The sequence below is a fragment of the Nestor notabilis genome, unplaced genomic scaffold (genome assembly GCF_000696875.1).
Source record: "Nestor notabilis isolate BGI_N333 unplaced genomic scaffold, ASM69687v1 scaffold25095, whole genome shotgun sequence".
NCBI lineage: Eukaryota > Metazoa > Chordata > Aves > Psittaciformes > Psittacidae > Nestor > Nestor notabilis.
In genome coordinates, this window is record NW_009929345.1 from 10,099 (window position 1) to 37,156 (window position 27,058).

Below are 27,058 nucleotides of genomic sequence, written 5' to 3' on the forward strand. Positions count from 1 at the left end.
TACTATGTTTATGACAACTCCAGTAAAAACCATCCCAAAGTCTAAAGATTCATAATGCATGAGAGAGTTAAATGGGAAAATGAGTATAATCAGTTTCCCAAATATAAAAGTCAGAAACAATAAATGGTCCTGCAACTGTTCTGTCTCTGGTAACTTGCGTTAAAATATATATAAAGTGTTCTGGGAACTGAAGCAATGCTTCAGTTCAATAAATCTAATGCAATTTAAGAGAAAGAATCCTGTTTTTTCCCTGCTTGCCATTTCAAATGAGAGCTTCCTAAAACTTGTGACCATTCCTGGAATCCAATTCAGGACTCCGGCTTATCAAATTCCCAGCTCTGGCACCATGCCTTTGAGGTATTATAAAGTGCTGCTCATCACACCAGCTCTGTCTATAAATGCTCCAGATAACTTTAAAATGCAGACACCCCATTTTGAAACAGGCAAGTGTTCTCTATGAATCAAAATGGAGTCACCAAACATGTGCAGCCTTCAGCCAGTGCTTCGTTTCTTGCAAGGAACAACAAAGGAAAATGTGTTAGCACAAAAATGTGTCCCTGTAAGGTTTTTTTAAACTTGGAAAGCTTTGCCGGACAGCACACCTACACAGAGCCGCAGGTTTCTGAGACCCTGTAGAGCAAGCATCCTATTCTGCAATTCATCCCAGGGCAGAGAAACTGCCAGGCTAATGAGCTCTCCTGCAGCCTTCTCCCCTGCAGGTGCTTCCCTGGAAGCACAATCTTAAATCAGATAGCACCATATGCCAGATGTAACCCCCCAAACAAACACCAACCCCTCCCTCTCAACATGGCTTCAGAAAGCCACAGCAGCACAGGCTTCTGACTTTGATGAAATCACATACTTTTCCATTCAGACAGTGGGAGCTGAATTAATTCTTCAGCTGCTTTAACATTGAGAGCCATGTCCTGAGAATTCAGTACAGGAACATATTTATCTCTCTGATGGGCAATAAAGCAATATATTACTGATAGGGGAGCTAGCACATCAGCCCTGTGATAGTGACCCTGACCAGCAGATGACTGAATGGATAAGGAGAGAAGGTGCTGCTCTAGCTTGAAGGCACAGCCTCAACTTTGGCAGGCAGTCCTTCACTCTTGTCCCACTACTAATTTTCCAATGCATTACTTTGTCACTAGGGTATCCAGAAGTGCTCATTGCAAAGGTATGTGACAGCCTCTGATAATACGTGTCTGTGGCAAAATAACTGATCCATCTCTGCAGTGGTGATCTTTAATGCTCATAGGGCATGGTAGATTATTAGATGGAAGGCACCCTCTGATGGTCTCTAGCATAATACATTACCAGACAGCAATATGCCAACTATCTATCACTTGTAAAATAATGTCATCACTGAAAAAGGGCCTGGCAGCAGGGGTTAGGGGAGGAAGAGAGTTTAATTATATCTGTGGATGAAAAGATGTCCTGAGAGGAGTGGGCAGCCTGATTATTTATTGGCTGTTCAAAAGCAGCCAACACAATCTAAGAAGATCAGGGTCTGAGATACGGTGGTTCACATTGCTGTTACAGACTCTAGCCTTGAAGTCAAGTTCATGCTGAAGAACAAAATTACCTCTTACAATATGTGGTTTACTTCTGAAAATGAAAAGGGTAAGAGAAGTATTAGTAATGTCATTAGTGGAGGCAGCTGTTTTTAGATATTTGGTATTTCAGGCATGTGAGTTCAGCATCGTTATTAGAAGTACAGCTTACTATATTCCTCTGCTAACTTTCTAACAGTGAGCAGATGGTTACCCTATTACCAACCATTTGCATTTAACATATTGTAGTGATTTATATACCACATGTCACTGAGCAAAGCAAAAACACTCAATGGCAACTAATTAGTTGAGTGTGAGGACGCATATCTCAATGTATATATCCTTACTGTAATCAAATTTTATCTTTTTGGTTGTTAATAGGTCTAATGTGCAGTTTAACAGAAATACTGATGACAGTTAAACGTGAACCACCATGTCCCTCTGTTACTGGGACAGCATCACTATCATTAACATTTATATCAGTACTCCTGTTGCATGCCTGGTTTATGAGTGATGGTGCAGGGTGGATAGATTATAACAATCATTGTGCTTCTCTATCAATCTTTCTTAAGTGTATTTCAATGTACTTTATAAATCTTAATATATCAGATACTGGCTCATATTACAGGCCAACACACATCTACAAAGGGTGGAAGTGGGGATACTGCATGGCAGAAAGGAAAGACACTCTGCATAGCTTTATTCCCATAAAGACAGAAATGAATTTTAAGCTTAAAAACTAAAAGAACCACAAGGTCTTCCAGGAAGTTTAGAAGAAAGAAGCAAACAACTATTGATATCTGCACAAACATCAGAATCAGAGGATAGACTCAAGAGTTCAAACAAAGAGCATAATTTTAGAAAAATGCCTTCCAGCACTGGGATAGGGGCATGTGTGTATGTACGATATGTATTGCATAGTATGTCCCAAGGCCTGATCAGCCTTAACCTACAGTATGAAGCTATGGATTATCAGGTTCTTCCTGGAATGTTTTTATTTGGTTTTAGGCTTATTTTAATAAGTGCTCTGCTTATAAAAACAGAAATGTCAAAATAATCACCAGTGAAGTACATCTATGTTACTCCAGAGTACGGAGGCATTTCCAGCATAAAAGTCACAACAATCATTCCTTTCCATTAATTGCTACTTGCTTAGAAGTCTGGATGTGAGAAATACTGTTGTGTGAGCAACCAACTGCTGTTCATGGACAGACTTTAAGGCTCCAACGACTTCATGTGCTGCAGAAATTAAAGGTGCTCTCATATAGCACTGGTAGTATGTCAAGAAGTTCTCCAGTTCCTGCTCCCTGCTAATGCTATTAGGATGCCTCTTGCCATCCAGCATCCTCTTATTTCTACCATGTCCCACGAATCTAACCAGGACACACTCTATTCTCCTGCAAAGAGCTGCAGCTAACATTACGCTTTCCTGAATGCGTCAGCAGCCTGACTTTCTCTTGGAAATGCTACCTGCAGCATAACCCCGTGTCTCCTTTTCCCTGACTGTATTGCTGCCTGCTAAATTCACAGGATTGCCATTTATTTCTGTAGAAATTATATTCTACGAAAACAAAATTACAGCAGTGTTGAAAATTTACCCTGTTGTTCAGCCCAATTAACAAGATGTTTCACCTCTGTTTTATGGAGGATTTTTGCTGCTGACTCACACCACAGCCCCCTGCAATCAAGTAGGGATCATGATTTCCTTTGTGCATGGGCTATTAGTACTGCTGAGGCCCATTTAATCCCAGCGACAGACTCAAGAGTGAAGGAGAGGAAGGGTTCTCAGAGACCCCATATAATGAGACCATTAGACCGTGAATAATTCACTTTCCAGTTTTCTGAATAGGGTCTGGGTGTGATCGTATCATTGGACTTAGCAGAACTGTCCTGCTTTATTTACATCAGCCTTATTATATGAAGATGAGAGACGGTGAAGACTGAGAGGTGTGGTTTTTTTCTCATGTCTTTTAAACAGAAGCTAGGACAACCTTCTTACTTCTATCCTCCCTCCTTTCATTCCTTCTGTCCTCCCTTCCTCTCCATCACTTGTTTTCCCTCACTCCTCCTACATGAATGCATTTGAAACCGATTGATCTGATACAGGTAACTTCATTGAAATTACTCCCGATTTACAGGACGGCATGTGAAACTATTATTGGGTCTGGTCTCTTCTTTCAATACTTAACTTCTCATAACATATAGTGAGTGATACAAAGCATTTCCTATAGCATTGTAGGAGAGGGAAATAAGAGGAAAAGCAGCAAAATTAACTCTGTTGGTTTCAAGTATTTCCCTAAATCAAAGCTGAATGATGGATATTCTGGGATCAACTACTACCTTCTGGACACTTCACATGCTGCGGAGTATCCAGGAAAAATCAGTTTCTAAGCACATGTAATTAGGTACTGAGGTTGACAAATCTAACAGCAAGCAATCTTTCCATGATGGTACCCATGGAAGGGATCAGTGTCAAATTAAAAAACAATAGAAAACCACCCGTCTACAAGTTGGTATTTCCTATTACTTGTGAAATAGTTGGAAATTTTAAAACATTTAGCGTGATAATATGTTGTACTACTCCAGCTTTAACTTCAACCTGAAGGACACCCCTGTGCCGGGAATCATTTCTATATGTGTAAGTGCTCAAGGCCGGGTTGGATGAGGCTTTGAGCAGCCTTGTCTAGTGGAAGGTGTTGCTGCCCATGGCAGTGGGGTTGGAATGGGATGAGCTTTAAGATCCCTTCCAACCCAAACCACTTTATGATTCTATGGGATCCAGGAGATCTTTAAGCTTATTTCAGTGTTTGCATTAAATTGAACTCTTTTGAAACGAAAAGCTTAAAGGAAAGAAAGTTTCTGCAAGATATTGGAATCACTGAATTTATTCAGGAAGGCTCTTTGGATAGCTTTTCAGCATACAAAGCAATACAGAAAGAAAAATTCTCATTTCTTTCATCGGGAGTTTTATCTCTACTCCTTTAATGTTCAATGGCAAAATGAATTATACTACAAAAAGGCTTGGTGCCTCTCCTCAAACACCCTGATCCCACACAATACTGAGCTTCCTTGAGAGACAGCTGGGGGAGATCAGTATGGAAATACTTAACATCTTGCAAAACAGGCCAAGAAAAGATGATCAAATGCTAATGAGTAAAGGTAGTGAGTGAAACCTGGTGGTTTAAACTCACCAATTTCAAAAGTGTATAGCAGAATTAGAGACCTAGTAAGCTGTCCAGACTCTACTGCTCTGCTCCCCTTCCAGCCACACTGTAAGACTGATACCACTCCGAGCTGATGGACAGGACTTGTGTCAACACGATGGAGAATGTAAACTAGTATTATTTGAACATGGACAGGAGTAAAACCCACACAGGACACCTGTAGCAAGTAAATCACTGGAGACTGCTCATGTGTAAATAAACACAGTAAGTATTTAATTATTTTAATTCCTGATGATCCTAGATTTGTCTACAGAAAATGAAAGGCCATTTTCCTTAGTGACAGATTACAGTAAATATAGTAAAAAAGGTAATTGCACTTGGGAGTTAAAGATAAATTGACATGCTCTTAAATATATAAGTTTCTTTTTCTTTCCTGTTCTCTAATGAGTTCATAATTTAATTGGGGAAACTGCTAGACTCCCTCCAGTGACTAGTGAAAATCTCAAAGGAGAACAAGCAGTTTATCCAAGTGTTCTCGTAAAACAAAGCATATTCAAGTATGGTAAATAAACACTAGAAACAAGAATGCTAGTCAATTGCCTCTTTAAAAGCTTGAAGCCTACATATCTTCATATTGATGGTCTGTTTTGAAGCTGAACATTAATGAAAACATTTTCTATTATAAATAAAACTAAATCACTTCTATATATTACTGCTTCCCCAGGGCAAAGTTTTGCTTTGGGTGAATTGCAGAGGGATATTATTACAGCGTTGTCAAGTGTATGCCAGAGTAACATACAGATTTAATCTGATTAATCCATCCATAGAATGGATCTGTAGAATAAGAGAGGATGAAACCTGGTACAACTGAGCCTTCACGCCGTGACTGTCCACTAAAGGCTGTGGTGCGAGCTCCCGGCTCAGGGCAGCACAACAGCCCTTTCTAAGAGGAAGGGCGCTCACCTACCCCAACTCCACCACAGCAGGGTCAGGGTTACAGCTGGCAGGAGGGGCAAGCTGACTAAAAGGACAAAAAAAGCCCCAGCCCCCTAAGTAGCAAATATGCTTTCCTTCAGACTAATTTATTCAGATGCTGAGGTGGATTTAAATTTAGAAGAGAGAATGAGAGCAAGAAACTGTTAAAACTGAGGATACTTTCCACTTGCATACGGCAAGTTTGAGGTTTCTATTGCTGCTGGAACTGTAACCATAGCTGAGGCAGGGTCAGAAAACCCTGGGGCTTAAATAGAGAAGCTTTAAGGCAAGAAAGGTATAAAAATAGATTTCAAAGGACTTAATAACTTTGTACAGAGGCTGGATATTCTGGAGTCAGAAGGAAACTGCTGGCTCTTAGATCAAAACCTAATCACCTCAAAACAATAAGATCCTTTGTTTTAGCCAGCTAGTCATTCTGTCACTCATTGGGGCAATGTTTTCTTACTAGCATCCCAAATTACAGTTAATTTACAGTGTGTAAGTGTACACATCACTGACAATATAACAATTAAAGCAAAAATGCTTCAGAATGAACATAGTTAAACCTTTAGCAGCCTGATCCAAAATCTGCTAGGAACCTTTTGCTTAACTTCGGATGAATCATTATTGGCATTTTAGTGAAATTCTTTTACCAAAAAAAAAAAAAAGGTTAAAAAAGGGATATGTACCTCACAGCTTACTGCCAGGACTGTCCCTCAAGTGGAATCAAAGACAGGCAGAGCCCTCAGACAGTCCAGGCAATGAAGTGAAAGAAACCTTCTTGAGGTTACCACACAGGACGCCCTCTGATTCTCTGCAGCAAGGCCAGACAAGGGGAAAAATGTCTGCTCTTTCTTATTTTCCCATCCCAGAAGACTTTATTTATGCATTAGTCGACCTTTCTAGCCATTAGGACCATCTTGCTTCAGCAGTTAATTAACACAAGTGCCATAATTTAATACAGTTAATGCTACTTTATGCCCTTTAATGTACCTTCCATTAGTGATATTATTGTAGTATTACCCTGTAAATTAAAATGAGATCAAGACTTAGAGAGGCTCTCTTTAATTAAGGTACTGGCACACTACACCGTCCATTATTCACTAGAAAAAATCACCCTGATTTAGTGAAGCAGACCATCAGAAAGTCAGAATTTGTTCATGTGGATTACTAGGTTTCTTGAATAATGTGAACACAATGGGGTTGCTGAAATTGCTAACAGCCACGTTTCATTTTTTTCATCACCTTAATAAATAACGCAATGGAGGTGCTAAATTGAAGATGAATAAACAGGTGGCAATAGAGGAGGTAAGGCATTCATTGTGAGCACACAGGTTTTCACCTCTAATGCAACACATCTCAGGCTTATTTCACACCAAAATGCAAAGCAATGACAGAACAAACCCTATATTAAGTGGGCAAATCTCCTATCTATAATTCATTGTGAAGTACTGACCACCCCAGTATCCTGTATATTAAACATGGTGGCTTTAAGATAGATGCTTTTCATTGTCATTGATCTTTAAAATACAGCATGAAACAAATAACATTTTATGCTGCCTTTAGAAATATGTTATTATGAGCTTTAGCGTTTTTAACTACATTTAACCTACAGGTAATTTTTTTCAGTAAAAGGACTAGCTTCAAAATGCGTCTGCTAGCATCACTCATCTACCACACGTCAAGCTCCTCGGTAATGTCCCTTCGTATCCTGTCCTAAAGGAATAGTCTAGTCTAGCTTTACTATACGGATACAAATATCTAGGTCTCAGAGCCCAGAATATGAAACACTGTAGCAAGAAGAAAAAAAAAAGAAATTATTTTCAGTTAACATCCTAAATTAGCTATAATGCTAATGGGGTGCTATAAGGTTTCCAGTAGGAGACTAAAAATACCTAAAACTGGGTGACATTGTGCCTACTGCAAGTTACATTTGGTGTGACTAAATAATCAAGGGCTGTGTACTGCAACCCCACAGCTACTTAGCAGTAAGCGAGCCCTTAAAGTGTTTAACAAGGAGGTCTCGCTACCTATTGAAGGAAAGGCCACCAAATCCCTAAAGAGCTGTTCTCATTAGCAGAAAACTGATAAGAATCCACATGAATCTAATCTGGTGAGGCACTATTACACATCAGATATTTCTTTTAAAGCATGTGTCCAATTACTGCAGCATGTAGACAACAAGCATCAGCATCAGATAACTTCTCTGTACAGTCATGCTTCATTTCTGTAATTTTTCACAAGACGCCCCAGATGTGCTTAGAAGGTTTCTGTTTCTCATTTGCATGCAATGCACTCCTTTTTAGTCCTTCAGATGCTTTATTTCATAAAGTATTGATAGTCTAATTGAAGTCAGAGTAATTTCCAAATGGGTTTTTGGATGGGGAGCAGCTTTGTCTTAAGACGTAAGGACCTTCAGATCCTGAGCTTTGATATGATGCCTCTGTACAGCTAACCTATGTGGAGCACGGTGGAGAAATGACATGCATTAAACAGAACTTACTTGTTATTTTTGTTCTATAAAAAGGCTAATCTTATGAAACTGTTTAAAACTGTATTTTAAGTTGTCCATGATCCACTTAACGCTCCTAAGAGACTTCTGCAAAATAATTTACAATGTAACTAATAACGGTTACAGTAAGAATTCTTAAATCAGCAACATTCATCTTCCACTTTCACACATTCAACTACTGATTCTGTATCTATGCCTACGTATTTGGTGTGCATGTAGAAGGTTGTAACTATATGCTATGTAAATCTATGGTCCTGAGAAATTTTCTTGATGTCACGTAAAAATATATCGTCACTGCAAAAGCACCTACGCATTCAAATCTGTATAAATCATCAGTCCTTCCTTTATATAAAGTTCTAAAAATATTTTTCAATAGATTACATCACAGTAGTTTATTCTGTTTGATTTTTTGTATCAATTTTTGCAATACGGAAATGCTTATGAACATGAAGGCTTGTATAAAAGTTAAGTAGAAAATGGCAAACTCACTATAAGAGTAATAAAAATATAGTCACCACTGCTTCATATAATCACTGTCCCTATTTTTTTTTTGCACTTAGTCCTGTGTTTGTGAAAAATGCCCTGACCTTCCAAGATACATTAGCTTTTCTGTTCATTTTGAAGATTTGAACTCTCTATAGAAGAAAGAAAGGAGAAGGAAAAAGTACGTTAGAGAGGTGAATTGCTAATAAAGAAGGTCCCATTTATTTTTTTAGAACAAATTGCCACCCAAGACACACATAAAGGGTATCACCGTCCTGCTTGAGGTCATTAGTCAGTTGCTAGTTTGAGTTGGGAAGAAAATTTCCCAATAGGACTGTCAACGCACAGTTATTATTTTTGGGACCACGGCCCCTGATACCAGCCACTGCTTGCCCTAGATGGACTGTTTGTCTCGAACCCAGCTGAGTAATCATCTTTGTTATATTCAAATCAGTCTCTATAAAATACTGTTGCATTTTGTGGTTTGGGGTTTTTTTTATTATTTTTATTTTATTTTTATTTTTTTTTATTTTACTACAGCTTCACTGCATTTCAGAACTAACTTAAGTACAAGGAATGGACTCTAATCTCTGCCGCGATGGACTGTTTGTCTCGAACCCAGCTGAGTAATCATCTTTGTTATATTCAAATCAGTCTCTATAAAATACTGTTGCATTTTGTGGTTTGGGGTTTTTTTTATTATTTTTATTTTATTTTTATTTTTTTTTATTTTACTACAGCTTCACTGCATTTCAGAACTAACTTAAGTACAAGGAATGGACTCTAATCTCTGCCGCCTTCCTTGTTCACAGGCAGTTCATAGTCAGACCTAGTGGGAAGGGTCTGCGAAGGGACGCTTCTGCAGTATCAATCACAGCTTACATTAAAGGTCTGAAAAAGTCAAATGATAAAACAGAATCTCTCTTTTCAGTTAACTGCCATCAGATCAGGCTCCAACTATATGAAAGCAGAAAGTGTCCTGATGCCAGGGTGAATTCCTGAGCCTACATAAGAAACTGTTAATGCAAACCTGCCTGTGAGAGCCAGGGCTCAAGATCCCTGGCTAGTGTCAGTGAACACCTGGAACTTTGTGCCACTGAGTCAGAAGCTTCTAGTATGAAAAAAAGCAGACTTCAACTAAGCCAGATTTCCAGTGAACATGTCTCGACAGAAAATGTCAAGTATGGGAAATAAAGTTTTGAATAATCTCTAAAACCAAACACATATGCCTGTTTCCAAAAGTACATATTCTCTTACCTTCCGTACACCCTTATGTCTGAAATTGCATAAAAGTAGCGTGCCAGGTGTTGCTCATCTACGTATATTTCTCCAGTTGCTGGCCTAAGCAGTCTTATCCTCAGATCTGTGATGGTAAAGAAATCTCTTAACTTCTTGGTTGTGTCAAGCTGGCCATAAAGAGAAGCCATATTATGAAGCCGAGGTCCAGCAAAAAAAGCAAATCTATCTTTGATTTCAAAGTGGATTATTTTACTATTTGTCATGTACCCAGTAGAGTATTCCTCTGTGCAAATGATTTCTAGGACCGTGTGCTGTGATAAATCCCTCACCGATTTTGGATCCATGTGGAAAGCATCTAAGCAGTCCGTGGCATAATATTGGTAGGGCTGCCATGTTCGTCCATAGTCAAGTGATTTCTCCAAGATCATTTGGTCTGGACGGCCAGATTCAAAAGTGATAACTATGTTATCTGTGAGCTCAATGGTTTTGTTCCAGGAGAGCGTAATATTAACATGAAGAGGCTTTGGATAATCCTTCCAAGTTGTGGACTGCCAAAATGTAGAGGGATGTCTTCCTTCGAGATCAAACATCAGTTCTGGAGGATGAGCCAGTTCTTGGGTACTCGCATCACATTCATTATTGCACATGTAGGGATTCCCCTGGAAAAGAGCAAAGCTGTGTTATGAGAGGCACAGTATAGGTGGCTGTGACACATAAAGATGTTGCGTGTCTGGCACATAAGAAATGCTGCTTTTTCTCCAGGACTTAAACCAAGAACGAAAAAACAAATGTTTGCAAGGAATACCTCTATGTTAGCTAGATTAACCCTTGTTGTTTTACCTGCTAATGTACAAACACACACACATACAGCACCTTTGCTTCTGTAACATAAACAGTTTTCTTAGTATGTTTCAGAGAAAGAAAAGAGTTTATTTACCCTGAATGACTTGGACCATGGATTGAGTCACAAAAGGCTGAGCAAGTCTCTAATAGCTCAATAACTCCAACTCTTCCTAGAAAGATGCACCAGCTGAAGAGAATTTATTTTTGAAACAAATATGTTCCACAAGAGCTCCACTCACAGAAGGAGTAATTTTTAGGGTAGGTGTAAATTTTTTTTTACCTTTTTGAGGTAAGCAATGCAGCCAGTATGTACTCAGTATGAACCAGTACCTAGCACACCTTCAAGTTTCCTTTCACTTGGGTGTGAAATTTATCATGCTTAACTGTGCTTCCAGTTTAGCACTGGTTTGCTTTAAAATATTTACACTTGCCACCAAAAGCCATTAGGAAAACAGCACTCTGCCAGCTCTGGGGCTTGATTCAGACATCTGCCATCTTATTACAGGGTAGCAGAGTACTTCAGGAAAGACTTTTCACGAGGCACCGGCTCCAATTTATCAGGACAAGATAATCCAGCACTTGATTAGGTGGGAGATGTCAGCAGCTCCAGCTGGAATGCTGCCGAGGTGGCTGGAGCTCTGAACTGGGGGTTGAGTTAAAAACAGCAACAAAAAAAGCTTGCCAATAATGCACAGCTTTTACTGCTGCTTGTCCTCTGCAGCAAGGTGAAAGTGAATTATTCTCCTCTTGGCCTTTTGATCCCCTAACTTGCACACTACAATCTTGGGCTTCTTCACAAAGGCTATTTTGTCTGCAGATTGGGGATATCTTGCACCAGTTGCCAAGACATCAGGCCCCATAGGCTGCACCAAATCACGTCTTTCTAATTCTGGCTTCCAACAGTACATTAATATTTTTCTTCGTGTTCATTCTGTGTTTGTTCCAGAGAGCAACTGCTGCTCTATATCCTTCCCTCTACCTTACACACAGATTGTGGAAGAAGCCATGTGTCTTTTGACTGATGGTCAGCACCGCTGGGGAAAAAGATGCAGATACCTATACCTATCAGTGCTTGATAGGGGCATAAGTGTAGCTGCTGTTATTAATAAGTATAGCTGTCATTACCCAGAGCTCGCCTCAACTAGCCTGAAAACAGAACAAGCCCTAGTGATAATCAACCTTTTCTTTTCTTATAATTACAGTTATGCTTCTCTCCATCTCAAAGGCTCAGGGCAATGAAGCGATTCAATGCTATCCAGCGTAGGAAATGGGTTTCAAACATGAGTTTCCACCTCGGCTGCGGCTCTGCTCCTTGACATACTCCCATGAAACACAAGTAAAAGGACTTCTGCACTCACTTTGACCTTCCCACTAGCAACTTCCTCTTACATAGGCTGGGAAATACTATTTTTTTTTTCCTCTCTCTCTCTTTCCCATTAGTACAGCTGAATGCTAAAACTGACAACAATTAACTGGGACTCAAAGTTAAGCTAAAAACTACAAGACAACAAAAAGGGTTATTTGGGAAGCAGCACACTGCTTGTTACACTGACAGCTTCAAAGCATACAACTGTAACTGCAAATATTCTGCAAAACGTGTCTATAGTAAGTCCCTGTTACAGCTCTGATTTCAAGTTCATGGTTACTATTTCTATGTCTTCCTTTTGAATAAAACAGTGAAAATAAAAATAAAGAAGAATAAAGAAAACATCAGATTCTTTATTATTTAAGCTCCATTTAATGTAATTAGACACAAATGCCAGAATTTACTAACTTACTTAAGCTTTTTCTTTTCCTTAGGAAAACTATGCATATGTGAAATCTGTGATGTTCCAGATCCTTCAATCTGTAAATATTAGTTTTGCAGAAAATGTTCAGAATTGCATAAATCATACCTTTATGTGCTTTACTAGAAAATCTGGCCAGTTCTGTACCTGTAACCATGAAGCTGCCTGTGTACCTATAATGTGTATGCTTCTGATATTGCTTTGGTAAAAGCAACTTCACTGGGAGGTCACGGGTATTGAAACCCAGCAAATAAATGTTTCTGGGTAGCCAGACAGGTGCATTAAGCACTGCTGAGGGACGGCTTTGGTTTCCTGCTCCACAAGCAACCACTGAGTCTTTTGTGATTCTTCGTGTTAAAAAGTAAAGCCGCCCTGATCCGCTAGTCCCTGGGTGCTGGAGGAGGCATGTTTTATGACTTTCAGTAAGTAACTCAGATTGTGTGGGATATATTGTTTCTTTCTGTATATGAGCTGATTTCTTTTGCTCCCGTTTTCTTTCACCTTTTCCGTTTTAGCAAAAGCTGAGGTGCCAATATAATCAGAAAATGCTGGGAAACAGGGCTCTAACAAAACACAAGCTAGTGTGAATGCAGTCAGATAATGAGAACTGGTAGCAATAAGGTACCTGAAAGAATGGTGCCACGAATGCTAAAAATCAGCCTTAGCTTGCTACTGAATATAGTCTACATCTCTGTGTGGACAAAGCTTTTTGGGAAAGACGAAGCAATTCCAATTAATAGCAGAGCACAGTGAGAGATGGATCAGAATTGCAATGCTGTCCCTGCACCAGAATCTCTTACCATCAATAATGTCAGTGGCACAACCTAACACAGAAACCTCGGAGTAAAGACAGCATCAAAAATGAGAATTGTAAGAAAAAGCTTCAGGCATATCCTCCCTAATAAACAGAATTATTCTTTTAATTTTATAGCGCAGAATTCTCTTTTAAGAGGCGAATGATTTGATGACACCAAAATAATCTGTGGGGTGTTTAGTATTCTAGAGAGGAAATTAGGACAAAAAAAAAAATCTAAGCCGATATAAGCCAATAAAATAAATGTCCTGAATTCTAACACAGGGAAATGATGAGCTTAGGTGAGTTCCCCTCTGCCTACTGACATGACAGTCCCTGCTGTAATTTTGAAATATTTAATGTGATTATTGCTTCAGAGGCTTGGAATCAGATTCTATTTTGTTTTTTTTTTCTACCAGCAACTTGGCTTTAAACTGCCTATATTTCATCTTTAATGTAATTTGCATGTTAAGTCATACTTATACGTCTGAAACAGTGTAAAGGTGTCTTACACTAATTGAATACCCCTCAGTACATGTTAGTATGAAAACAATTAATTCAACTGGGATTAGTTACGTATTTTAATGTCTTGATCTCTGTGATAATCCTCTTTAAAACCTCTATCTTGGTAAAATGAATACAACAAAGAAAAACTTTCCACAGTTTGTGAAAACTAAGCACATTCCATGTTGGGCACATCTACAGGACTGGAGCATTAGCAGCTGTAAGTAATTCAGTGACCAGCAGGCAGCCTTAAATAGATCTTCATTTAAGCCTTCCAAGCAGCAGGTCTTCAGCTGGACAAGGTGGAAAATACATACAACTTTTCAAAACAATATTTAAGCCATAAGGAGATTTCTAAATAATTAAACACTAATAAATGCTTCCAAACATTTACTGCCAATTAGTGTAAAAGGTAACTGAGGCTCTCCCAGCATCACGACCATCTAAAAGAAACCCACTATTTTCCCGTACAGTAATTGCAGACTGATATTAAATAGCTCCTTGCAGGCAGGCAAATTAAGTTGCTATTTATTTTGTTTTAGGTTGCTCACAGAATTAAAAATATTACCAAAACTATCAACATAGTCTAAAAGTTTTGGCTCTACAAAGAGGTACCATTTTGCATGCATGGTGAGGGCACGTGGCTGTATCACACGGTTTGATCACGCTCAGCCGCAGCTGGAAAAAGCAGAGCTACCTGAGAAGCTGCTGATCAAGGCTGACTGGTCCCAGTAGGGTTTCCCCTTAATTAGCCGGATTTAGTTTGTTTTAGCACGCAGTGATGTCTGTGCCAGCCTGCTTGAACTTCTATGTGGTGTCTGAGGTTCTCTGCAAGTATTCCTGCCTGGGACAGAGCGCTGGGGCTGGCCTTGCTCCCGCTGGGCAGGAGGTTGTCTTACCAAGTGCATCTTCAGGAATGACCTGGTGAATGGGTGGAAAGATGGGACAGTGACCCTAGAGTGAGGATTTTGGTTAAAAACAGAGGTCTAGCAGGAGTATGAATGTCAGGGGAGCTGGCAGCAGTGCTGCAGCTGCTGTTAAAGGGTTAAAATCCGAGTGATATGACTCAGGTGAAGCCACCTGTCTCTTATCAGGACAGCTCCTCAGTGGCATCTAGACAGGCTTAGGGCTTGATTGAAGCTGTTGCTTCTTTCAATCTGCTTCCTGTCCACACTAATACCTCATGGACCTTTTTACTCAGGAACAAAGATGGAGGGGCTTAACCCTTCTGCAGCGTGAATATTGGAAACTGTATGACAGATTACATGCTGTAATAGACACCTGCCTCAATCCCTACAGAGAATTATAACTTGCATTTTCAACTGGTGAAGGCTGCTGAGGTCAACCAGGCCAAGATTTTAAGAAGCAGCAAAATAAATTTTCAAGAAGTGAGTCACAGCAACTGATTTTTATACTGCTGCCTCAAGGTAGTTAGCTCAGATGCACAAGACAAGAAATAAATACAGCCTGTCTCACATTTCGAGTGAGGTGGTGCAGTAAATTACTGCATTCAAGTCACACTTCTGGAAATAATAGAGTATTTCTGTTTTCCTTTCCAAAGATCCTTACAACTAGTTCACTTGGTACAGTGCTGTGCATTGTGGCTGACTAATTAGACAGTAATAGCTAATAGCAGCAATTGCCCCAATGCTTACGTTTCGCATGTGGTTTCTAACCAGGAATTACTTGTTTACCATGACAGAGCCAGTGACGAAATCATTAACTGGGAGATAGTACTCATTTAGGCATTGTCACACTAAGGGCAAACAGTCAAGGTGGTGGAGGATTGGCAAGGCACAGAATCTGACGCATGATAACTGATGTTATCAAATTCACTACATCCATTAGCTGCTTTGAGAGCATCTCGGTCAATGTCTGCAGAATTATTGTTGTGATGAAGCCAGGGATGGCTGTAGACAAGAACATTTTACCATCAACTACCTTTCATCACTGCAGTGACAGCAATTTAAGTTAAAGTGATTTAAGTAAAGAAAGAAAAAGTGCTAAAATATCACCAGAAGATTTGATGCTCTTTCACAGAACTCCCAAGTGAGAGGCATCTGGATGGCCAGAGAAGCACTTTGAACTGTGAGCTGCAGGCGCAACAATATACATTATCCAAAACCAGCAAAAAGAAACTAAAAGCATGTTTAAATCAATAACTTCTGGGGAGACTTAAAAAGATTAAACCAGGGAGGATCTGACTAGCCAAAAATAAATAATTATGCTTAACGACTTCATGCACTTTAAGCTTGAAAGTACATTGCAGGTTATGGTCCTGATCCTGCGACAAACTTGGTGCAAACAGGCCCTTAAAATCCAGATGTTATAAAGATACTTAAATATTTAAAGATCTGGCACTTTGCTTTGTGGAACATACACCTAGCTAATTAATCTTCATGACAACATCTCCATGAGGTATGGTGTCTCATCCCAAATTTACATACAGATGCAGAATTGGAGAGAAATGCTTTCGAATGGTGATCCCTGTAATCCCTGATTATATTGTACTGTTTCTTCTAAAGTCTTTTGGTAGATCACGTGAAGATGTTCTTGGCTCTTAGGGTAGCTCTCAGATGATGAGAGCCTCTTTCCAATACTATGAACTGAAAAAGTACAATAGGAGAACATTTTTATATTTGCAGCACCAAATGTATTGGTGCATTTGGCAAAGGCACTTAATTCCTAGCAGAACATTCTCTCTTTTCAGTTATGTTAGCTACTTTTTGGAAATGCTTTTCAATTTACTTTATGAGGCAGATATTGAGTTTTGTTTACTCTGAAATATCTCTACCTACTTTTTTGGGGGAAAGACTACATATTTCTAGTTGGTAATTTTATGTTTCCAAGGCTACCTTTGACTTGGCAACCTTGCTGATGTTATTTTGACCACTTGATCCTTCTGGCATAACGGTACCTAAAGGCAGAGCTACTGGCACCGACACAGTGTGGTTTTGTTATTTCAGAAGCTCAATGTTGGCATTTTCCTCTTGTATCAGCAGGTATCTGGCAATATAATGACTTTCCTGCTTATAGCTTTTGCAACATCATGAAGTGCATGACACTGGGACCCCATCATACTGAGCTCTGGCTGAACAATACAGCAAATGTTCCAAGAAAACCTGTGTTTCTTTATACACTGGATGCATATCTGGGTTTGAGAAACTGAAATCCCAGGGAGCACAGCATCCCTTTCTCTTGCATATTGGCACTTACCCTGGGGAAGCCAGCCCATCCATGAGAGCACTCTTTGGACAAGATAACAGAGGGTATCAATCTCCAGCATCATGCTCAGTTCACATGGCTAGTATGTTTTTGTCTGAGCCACTTTTCCAGTCATCCTGATGGAGCTCCAGCAGGGAAGTTGAGAAATATGGCAGGTCTTCTCAACTGGGAATAGCTTCTACTGTCAGTAACAATAACTTTGGATGTCTCTACCTATTTTGTGGTCTGATAGACATGATCACTTTCTGATTATTTTGGACTATCCATGAATTTAGAATGGGAGCTACTGAGGAGGTAGAAAAAAATGAGATATCTAAACCACTGCAGTTGAAAGGTACCATCCCTCAGCAATGGAAAGCCAGTGCAAAGGCAAATTGGTCCATTATGGACAGACAGTCTCAGTTATTGCAGTGATCACAGAGGGAATGCAAGCATCAAAAAACTGAGAAAACAAATCACCTTGGTGGTGACAGGTGGAATCAGGGTGCTGGGAACACATTAAAAAATAAAATCTCTTTTCTTTCTTTTATTGGTTATACATTACTGCATTCAGATTTTTGGCCCTCAAAGGAAATCTGTGGATAACAAGAAGTCTTAAGAAACACATGAGAACAGGAAGGGCTCCAGCTGGCATTAACAACCATGACGAGCACCACTTAGGCATCAGGTGTTAATGACCCTGATCAGCCCCACTTGGGCTCCTGGCCCAGATCCTGTTTAAGCTCAGGCTGGCACATTCACCTAGCTCATTCTTCTGGGTAGGCCTCTGGTTTGTGCTGCAGCTCTGTTCCCCATGATGGGGCTTTCTTGATGACCCTGCTTTGTCCAGCCATTGTGCCTGGGGCTGCTGGTGGGCTGTGTGTATTTCCCGGCTGTGCTCAGGCTGTGTGGGATGGCACCTATTGGTGAGGGCATGGCTGTGGTGTTGGGGTGCTCCTCTGCTCTCATGTGCTCCTGTGTTGGGTGACTCTGCTTCTGCTGTTCTTTGGCCCTGCTGAGGGATATGCAACGAGTGAGGAGATGGACGTAATAGAAATGAAAAGCTCTGCAGCTTGTCCCAGGCAACAGTGGAGCTGATTTATATTAGTTGAGTATGAAATCAGATCATAGGATATCAAATCATGGAAGCATGGAAATTCTGTGTTAGGAAAATTTCAGGAAGACTCATAGTGTGAGGAAACTGAAACATCACAATCTAGGTGGGCCTCTGCACCATGCTGCTGAGGGTGGACCACCAAACCCTCCTATGCAGGGCTGGGTGATCACTGGAAGCTGTGCGTGGCTAGCGCTTCTTCTGAATGGGTAAGATGTGTGCGAGTAGCAGAAAGTTCTTTTTTAGAGTCAATACAATTCAGTAAGTAAGTGTAGCTAGTCCTGTGTTTTTATTGCCCACGGACAAACTGAAGAAATGTGCCTTGCAACAGTGGTGGAGGCAGGTGGGACGTGACAGGCGTGGCTTCTGCAAAAGGTTGTTCTTGGCTTTCTCACTGGTTCCCAGGGAAGCTCTATCTTCTGACCTGTGTCGCCTACTCCTGTGGTAAGGGTTCCCTTGTCCTCCTGGTAGACAGCTTTTGAGCAGTATCTGTGGAGGCTCGGGCAAAGTATTGATGCTGTGAGTCCTGGCAATGGAGTGTCTTCAGATACTAGCCAAAAAATTCCACTCTGATTCCTGTGTGAATCAAGTGAAGTAAGCAGAAGAGACCACCAATGTGCTGTTTAACTCATGAGCTAAGATAATGTTCAGTGCAATCCTATCCTGTTCTGATTTCAGTAAATGCATCTTTTTTGGACAACTTTTTACGTAGACCTTTCATTGCAGCCCTCAAAAACTGTCAGAGACGTGCACATACTCTGGTGTGAGGTTAGAAATGAGCAGTGTAGAAACACAATCAAAAATTCTAAAGTCACTGAAAAATGAATGTATGGGTTTGTAACGACTCAAATGAAAACTAAATGGGTCTGGATGTCTCCATTAAAGGACAGAGTTACCATGATTTCTGTGCTTATATTGTAAAGGCAGATAGAGTGAAAACTCTTTTCCACCAGTCTGTTACCGGTTAGTTATACCTTACTATGGCAAGATTTTGGATGTAACGGGTTGGGCTTACACTGCAGTTTAAAAATCTTCTGGCCTTAATGCATTTGGACTAAGACTTTGCCATCAAATTACCACTTAAATAGCTTAATGATAATGTTGCGTATATTTATGTATTACTGTTTTTTCTCTTAGCCATGGTATTTTTCAATCAGAAGGTTTTTAAAACATTATCTAACTCATTAACGTAGTTTCAAGAATCACCTGACTGTCCACCGAAGCAGGCTGTTTAGTGTCCCACCATCAGTATGTAAAAACAACTTCAGCGCTTACACGTGTGTTTGTACAACAGCTCAAGTTACATTGGCTGGCTGAACAACATGGCAAGTAATATGTTTCACAACCAGTGCTAAATAACTTGGGAATTTTCAGATTCGGTGAAGCTCAAATCACAGTTACAGAGCAGCACCAGATAGTTTCAAATGGGCAGGTTGAAGGCCGCATCTGTAAGAGCGGGCTTCAGGCTGTATGTATGCAGATGTGCACAGAGGGTTCCCGTCCTGCCATGGCCTTGCGGCTGCTCATTCACTTGCTAACATTTCCTCATTGCACAGCAAAGCACGCTAAGGGCTTCTAGTCATTAAAGCTAATTTTACACTAAATTAGAACAAGGTGACTCTTTAAAGTAGCACAAAATTAACTTGTCTGGGGTTGGGGGGTGGGGGGTAAGCGATCCCATTGTGACACTCTTCCAGACTAGCAACTTCCAGTGGATCCTCTGGAAAACCTTTCCTTCAGACCTGCGCCCTTGCTGTGGGCTCAGCCCTGCCTCAAGCAAGCATTCTACTAGTGTGTCAGTTGCTTAGACCTCTCCCTGCTTGCCTCCTCTGGTGCTCCTGCTGGGGAGCTGATGGGCACTGAGCTGGCGGGTTCTCTTTAAGGACAAATGTCCTGCAAACCTGGGAGGTCATGCCTTGCTGTCTAGCTAAGATGCTGCTGTTTGGAGAGCTGGATAAGAGGGCTGACGTGTCTGGAGAGAAAGTTATGTTTTTCCCCAGTCTTATTTTTCCACTGAATCAAGTCTCTGATCCAATGTACTGCCTGGCCAGATGAATGCTGATTCTGCCAGAAGGGATGCAACAGCTGGGGATGGAAGTAGAACAGTGCAGCTAGATTGACTGGCTTAAGGGCAACATGAAAATGCACCCTAAATTGTGAACAAAGAGCTAAATTATGCTGTCATACTCATGCTTATCTGCCAAAAGTTCATTTAGGTATTCAAATAGTTACTTACATGTGCAAGTGTTTGTTATGCTGCAAAACACTATTCTGGGGGTGTAAATGCGTATTGGACTTGCACACAACCAGTTACATTCCAGCAAATGGGCTTTCACTACATATGTCACACCATAATGATTTTATTCTTACAAAGGGCAGCAGGATATAGGACAACAAATTCGGATTACTCCTTTTTCTACAGATGTACACATACCACCTGTAAATGCTACTGGGGTCTGCACTAATGATATTGCCATTGCCATCTCTACAATCTAAATTCAGGCACGAAAAAATCTGGTTTTTCTCCAGGCAGTATGTTGGGTTTTTTCCCCTCTATATGTATGCATATGTGTGAGCATGCTTCAGATTTTCTTCTTTGCTTCACCTGAAAATTTTTTTTTTTGATGAAGTGGAACTGTAGAATATGCTACACCTGCAAACAGGTGAGTTTGATGGAAGGTATGTTATGTTATCTCATTATGATTGTAGGTTTTAGATTTTATTCGATACATGCTAGTTGTCATGATGAAGAGTGAGATACCAAAATACACTTTATCAAGCTATTCTATCTGACACAAAGCTTATACAAAATTATTTTCATGCACCAAAACATACAACTTCTGTACTAGGAAGTTAAAAGGGGAAATAAGAAAACCAAACCCCAAACCTAATTGGCTTTGTAAAGACAGAGGCCTTGTTTAAGTATTCACCCTCAGGAAACGGATCTGTCTTTTATTTCTTGCTTATGATTTTCACGAACTTAAAAGATGCTTTCTGCTTGCCTAAATGGGCAGCTATAGCAGACAGCCATTCTGTATAATCTGTAGGATACCGAGTATGAGTTACGGCAAGGCAATGAGCAGAAGGATACCAAATCTTCCATGGTATTCATTAATGGTTGCCTGTGTTGGCTTTAATAGTTTTTCTAGGGTGGTTCTTGCCCCCTATATGGGAGACTTGTAAAACTTCTGGAGTGGATTCCTAAGTAGTAGCAATACTTAAATAACTTTTGCCAAATGTGATTCAAAACATAGTTAGAAAAAAAAAAATGTCCTCAATTTTGCTTTGTTTATTCCAAAATGAAGTCAGCATCTTAGAAGAGATGGTCTAATTAAATAATTATACATGCTACACTGAGCAATGTGTATATTCATGAGAGCATGACCAAAATAATAAATCTATGTTTTACTAATTGTCAAGATGAGACAAACACTGAGTGCAATTCAATAAACACTTAATTCTCTAATCTGAACATCTTTTACTTTGTTATCATTGAAAGTAGAGAGCTTGGATAAACCAAGGCAGGTTGTCTTCCCAACTGTGATAGTCCCTTATTTTGCATGTTATCACACCAGTTTCAATGGCTGCCCATGTAATAGGATGCAGTAACGTAGTGTATTGCTATGAATTGAAGATAGCAAAAACTGTCACTTAAATACATCAGAAAACTTTATCAATTCATGTTTATGTAATTTTGCATGTTTATGTGATGTTTTACATATTTCTTTTTAGCTGTAAATCTCCAAATGACTTACAAATACAGCTGGCCACAAAGTTACAGCTGGGGAAGATCAGACAGAGAGGTGAAGTAATTAGTGCTCAGACAAGTAGTGGCTGAGCCAGGAATATAGATCCTTTTCCTTTGGCCCACAGGGCTTTTTGTCAAAGAGAATTTTTTTGGCCTTTGTATTAATTCTGTAGCTAATGCCATAGAGAAAAGAAACTGCAGAGCCAGACAACAAATAAAAGGGACTGAAGAGACGGAAGGAATTCTTTTCTTGTTGGGGATGTTTCAGCTGCTCTTCTGGGACAGTCTGCATCTGTAGGCACTGTTCATCCCACTTGAGTGTTATTGATTCTGTGCCTGTGAATTTCATGCAAAACTGTATTTCTGCAATACCCATAGTTTTATTTCTAATTCTTAATGTCAGTATTGTTTTTGACAATGCCTGACCTGCTTCTGTATTACCAATGTGTCTACTGCCATTTTTAATAAGCTTTAGAGCCGTTGGATTAACACCGAATGTCAAACACCACAATTAGAATTGCTGATGTTATGCAGAAACACTGCTTTAATATATATAAAAAAATCTGTCTTATTATTGCCACAGAATCTGCACTCATTTCTGTTGTATTTGATCATTTTTTGCTACAGAATTCCCAGGCTCAGAGGGCCCTTGCGTGTATGTGAACCACTTAAAAGAAGACTGAAAAGGAACATAAAGAAAAATGACAATTGTAAATGAAATCCAATTTCACCTCATTTCTCTTAAAAGGTGGGCTACATTGTTTTCCCCTCGTTTGTGTTTTTCAGGATGATAAGATAAATACTTTTAATGAAACACAGTGTATATGTACATGATATGGAAATGTTATAGAAACAAATTTGAATGTTGAATTTTATTATACAGTGAAGGGATGTCTTATTAGTATTCGCAATGAATTGTGTGATGTCTCTGCACATTCAGATTATAGTGCATAGTGCTCTGAAAGAGAACGAAGACACTCATCAAATCCACATTAGGATAATGCACCAATAGAACTAGTTCAGTCAAAAAAACCCATACAGTATCTTTTCAGGAAGGGTTGCAAACTTTGTGGTAAACTGGCAATTTGTTCAGTTCTGTGCTGGAGATTGTCATGTAATTTCCTTTATTACATATAATAATAAAAAATAACTGTACAGCTCTGAAAAATATACATACATTTCCTAAAATAATTTGTATTAAGGCTTATCTGCAAGTTCAGGTATGTGCTTGCTCTGTCTCCTAACAACCTGTCATTTCCAAAACTTACTTCATCATATCATATTGAAATATGGAGAATCCCAACTGAGTGGATAGCAGGGCAAGAAGAAAGAAAGCAGTTGCTCCTCTGTCCCATGCAGAGGGCAGGGGTGTAAAGCCTGCATGCTCCCTGCTGATGCTGCTCAGGCTCTGCTGCCTCAGGTGGGAGACTAAGAGCAACGCAAATCTGGGATAAAACCTGCCCCCAGAAATATTTTATGGCCTCAGTTACTGTCCCAAATGACACAGAGTACCTCCCAAGTCTGAATGAGAATTTTCTACCTGAAATAAAACAAGAGCTTCTCTAAGTGCAAGAAAGGCTCATGATAACATATGCAATACTTACAGTTAACACAATTAACGCATCAGATGTGTGGCATGCAAGCAAATCCCTCGAACTGAGCCCAACTTAATGAGTTGATTGTAAAATAAATCAAATTTGGAGATGAACAAGCTTCATTTGCCATAGAGCTGTGGTAAGACTGCTACAATATGAGGTTCCACTTTGAACTTCTGCATGCTTCTATTGTAACAAGAGGTAGTCATTGGCACATTAATAGGGCTAGCTCAGGCAACCCCATTAATAACAACAGGGCAGCCTGGTCTGTGTAGTGGTGCTCAGCATTTCAATGTTGTTTGCCTGCATGGAAGTTGTGCTGCCTATTCTTTACCTGTGCTCTTAACTCCCTACTGAGATTAAGCTTGGGTGCACACACCAGGACAAGACAATGGTCGTGAACATTGTAGAATGAATATACCCTAAAATATTTAACTTTTTGAAGTATTAGGTGGGGAATTTTGTCACAAGGGAAGACTGAATGTAATTTTTCTATAGCAGAAAAAATAGACTTCCTACAATTGCCTGCTGGGATGCCTGAAGGTAAAGTTTAAGGACATGGATTCCTTCTATTCTAATACATTTCAGTCTATTACAGAGTAAGTTGATAAAAGAAGCTCTAAGTATGCTCATTTTCTACTGTGCCACCCTGGCAAGTAATAAATTACAGCATATTATGTTCCCTATCAGGTCTACCCATCACAGACTTGTCTTACAGATGTGATAGAGAAACACCTTGGTAAAGTAATGCAATTAACTGCTGCCATTTGAAATCTGAAAAATTACATTTTCTTATCCCAGCCTGTCTAGCTATTCAACCATTTTTGAGCAAAATTGCTGTTTAATGATACGCCGGTTGACTGTAGGACTAGTTCTAACAGGCTCTGCTCCCTGCAGTGTTACAGGAAGGTCAAAACCTTGTGCCAGCTGCCAATATCCTGGCTGTGTAGCCCAGAGGTCAGGGATGCTCAGGGGCTGGCGTGTACCAGGACAGCCCAGTTTCATCTCCAGCTGCCTCGCTGAGGGGCACAATGGCAACATCACCACCCGAGCACTTGGATGTGCTTCCAATGTAAGATGCTCCTGTGGCTGGATAAAGCAGCACCAAAGCCAGAACATGATGAAGTTGTCTTTCCACAATGATAGGTATGCCTCTGTGCTTTCCTACAGTTAAACAAGCGAGTGCTGTTAAGCATTTCTCTTTAAAGGGAGTTTTAGATCCCAGTTTGTACTATAGGAGGTATATGAAGTGCACTTCATAGAATGAGAAATATCTGTTTATAAAATAAGTCACTCTTTGTAAGGGCATAAAAATAAAAGACCTTGGAGAAGGTGAAGTATTCTTTCCCCCAACACAAAATTTAGGGCTGTGCTATGCTACAAACCAAAGCCATATGCCTCATTGAAGGTATGCAGCATTTACATCTTTTATGTAGAAACACTTTGCATATATCATCAGAATATTTTCAGGCCCTAATAAAGTGCTTTAAGGATGCAAAGTGGCATAGCTCTGCTTATAACAATGTCTTTAGACAGCATAGAAAATAACCCTGTTCAACATGGCCATCTGTGATATTTTAATGCAAAAAAAAAAAAAAAGAAAAAGAAAAAAAGAAAAAGCAACTTCAAAAGATATATGCCCTTATATGTCTTAATTTTAACTTCTCCTAATTTTTGACTGGGCATTTACTGAAAGTGCTGCAGTGAAACCAATGGAAAATAACTCTAAATTTTAGTTGATAAGTCAACATAGGGCTCTAAATAATCTGGAATGGGTATAAGAGTATTTGTGTGCATTTTGTTGTATAGCATTTGAATACATTAGTTAAATAATACTTCATGTGGGCACTCGCAAATTCAAAAAGCTGTCTAACAAAAGATACGTAAGAATAAAGCAAGCCTGCTATTTTTGATTTTCATAACTCAGTGACATACTAAGGTTATTTTAAATGAGGTATTAGTGCAATTTATTGGACAAGCAAGCTCAGAGGTACTTGTCTTTGTCATTGAAGCTATTTACAAAAACAATATCTGCTGTTTATCTCTTGCCTCCTTGCAAACATTCATGGCTCTCACTATCTGTATCACTCTACTTACCTGCATATATTTTGTAACACAGTACTGACTAGATTTATATTGTAAAATAAATTCTGTCATCTGACATTATGCCCAGTAAAGTTCCTTTCTAAAGCTCCAATATTTCTTAGACTGCTTTTCCAGACTCAATTTTGTAAACATTATTTTTGAAGATGTAAGAGTTGGAAACTTATAATTGCAACAATGTATATAAGTGTGTAAAAGACTGCAAACAGCTTTAATTGCAACAATATATAAAAATGTAAAAGTTTGCAAACAGCTTTAACTCTGACTTAGCATTTTCTTGTAGGGTCCTGTACTTCCCAAACCTGGAGAAACTGCCTGCATTCATGTGGATGACTGGAAACTTGGCTGATGCCAAAATTTTGGATATGATGCTCTGAAATAGAAACTTCTGATTTTTTTTAATTTTTTTTTAATCTGCAAGCAAACAAGAAAACTGTTTTAAACTGTGAGTATGCTGAATATATGAAGAGATATTTAAATATTTATTATGTTATAAAATAACCTTATGCCACATAAAATATTTTATTAGGACTTTATGGTTTTATTTAAATTCTCTGAAGTTTCTTTCAATGAGGCAAATCTTATCCTGAGATTCAATTAATTTAATTCCTAGTCAAGAATTCACTGAAACCAACAGATGTTATTACTGTGTAAAACCTGAATAGCAATTGAATAGAAGCTCCAGGAGGTATCCCAGTACTTATGAGGTCCCAGATCATCCTGTCATTTCCAAGCAGCTTTTAGCGCTGCACACATCATGCTTCTCTGAAGCTGGCCTGCTTTGCCATCAGTTGTTCTTCCCCAGTGTCAGTGGAGAAAAGTGACTTGCACTAGTTTTTGAGTGAGGAGAATGAAAAGTTATCACTCTGCTCCTGCATCTTAGAGATGGGGCAGAGCTGAGGAGTCTGTGGTGCCCTGGGGCTGTGCGTTCAGGGCAGCCCCACCTGAAGGCAGATAAAAAGGCAGAAAAACAAGTGAATTATTTGAGTAAATCTAAAAGCTAATTGTGTTTCTCTGGGTGTAAGGCAAATGTTTCTCATAGCAGTGCTTGCCTTCTCAGGTACCACCTTTTGTTAATTAAAGAAATGCTTTGTGACAGAGTAGCTGTCATAGATGATATTAATTGCTATCACCTTGATATCTTAATTAAATCACACCATGGGCTATAAGTCCTTCAGTGCACCTTCATTTAAGATGCTTGATGTCTGTCAGCCACCATCATGAATGGGATTTTGTGGGTTTTGTTCTTTTTTTTTTTTTTTTTTTTTTTTTTTCTTTCCAAATATCACCTACAAAATGCTTGGCTTTATTAGGTGAGTCTAGGCTAGCAGGGCAAAGTCAGGCATGAGCTGATGTAACTACAAGAGATCAACAGGCTGAACAGGCAGATTTGCTGAAGTTCTTACCAGCTCTCGTACAGTAATGAAGCTTATCG

At 39.5% G+C, this 27,058-nt stretch overlaps 1 protein-coding gene across 1 annotated transcript in view; it reads right to left on the reverse strand.

Moving 5' to 3' along the window:
- Positions 1-9,946: 9,946 nt before the first annotated feature.
- The window catches only part of LOC104406057 (netrin-G1), a 60,226-nt gene continuing 43,114 nt past the window's right edge, over positions 9,947-27,058 (reverse strand). The window contains exon 2 of the mRNA XM_010014933.1: positions 9,947-10,591. Within this exon, the coding sequence (XP_010013235.1) occupies positions 9,947-10,591 (645 nt within the window). The remainder of the gene's footprint in view (positions 10,592-27,058) is intronic.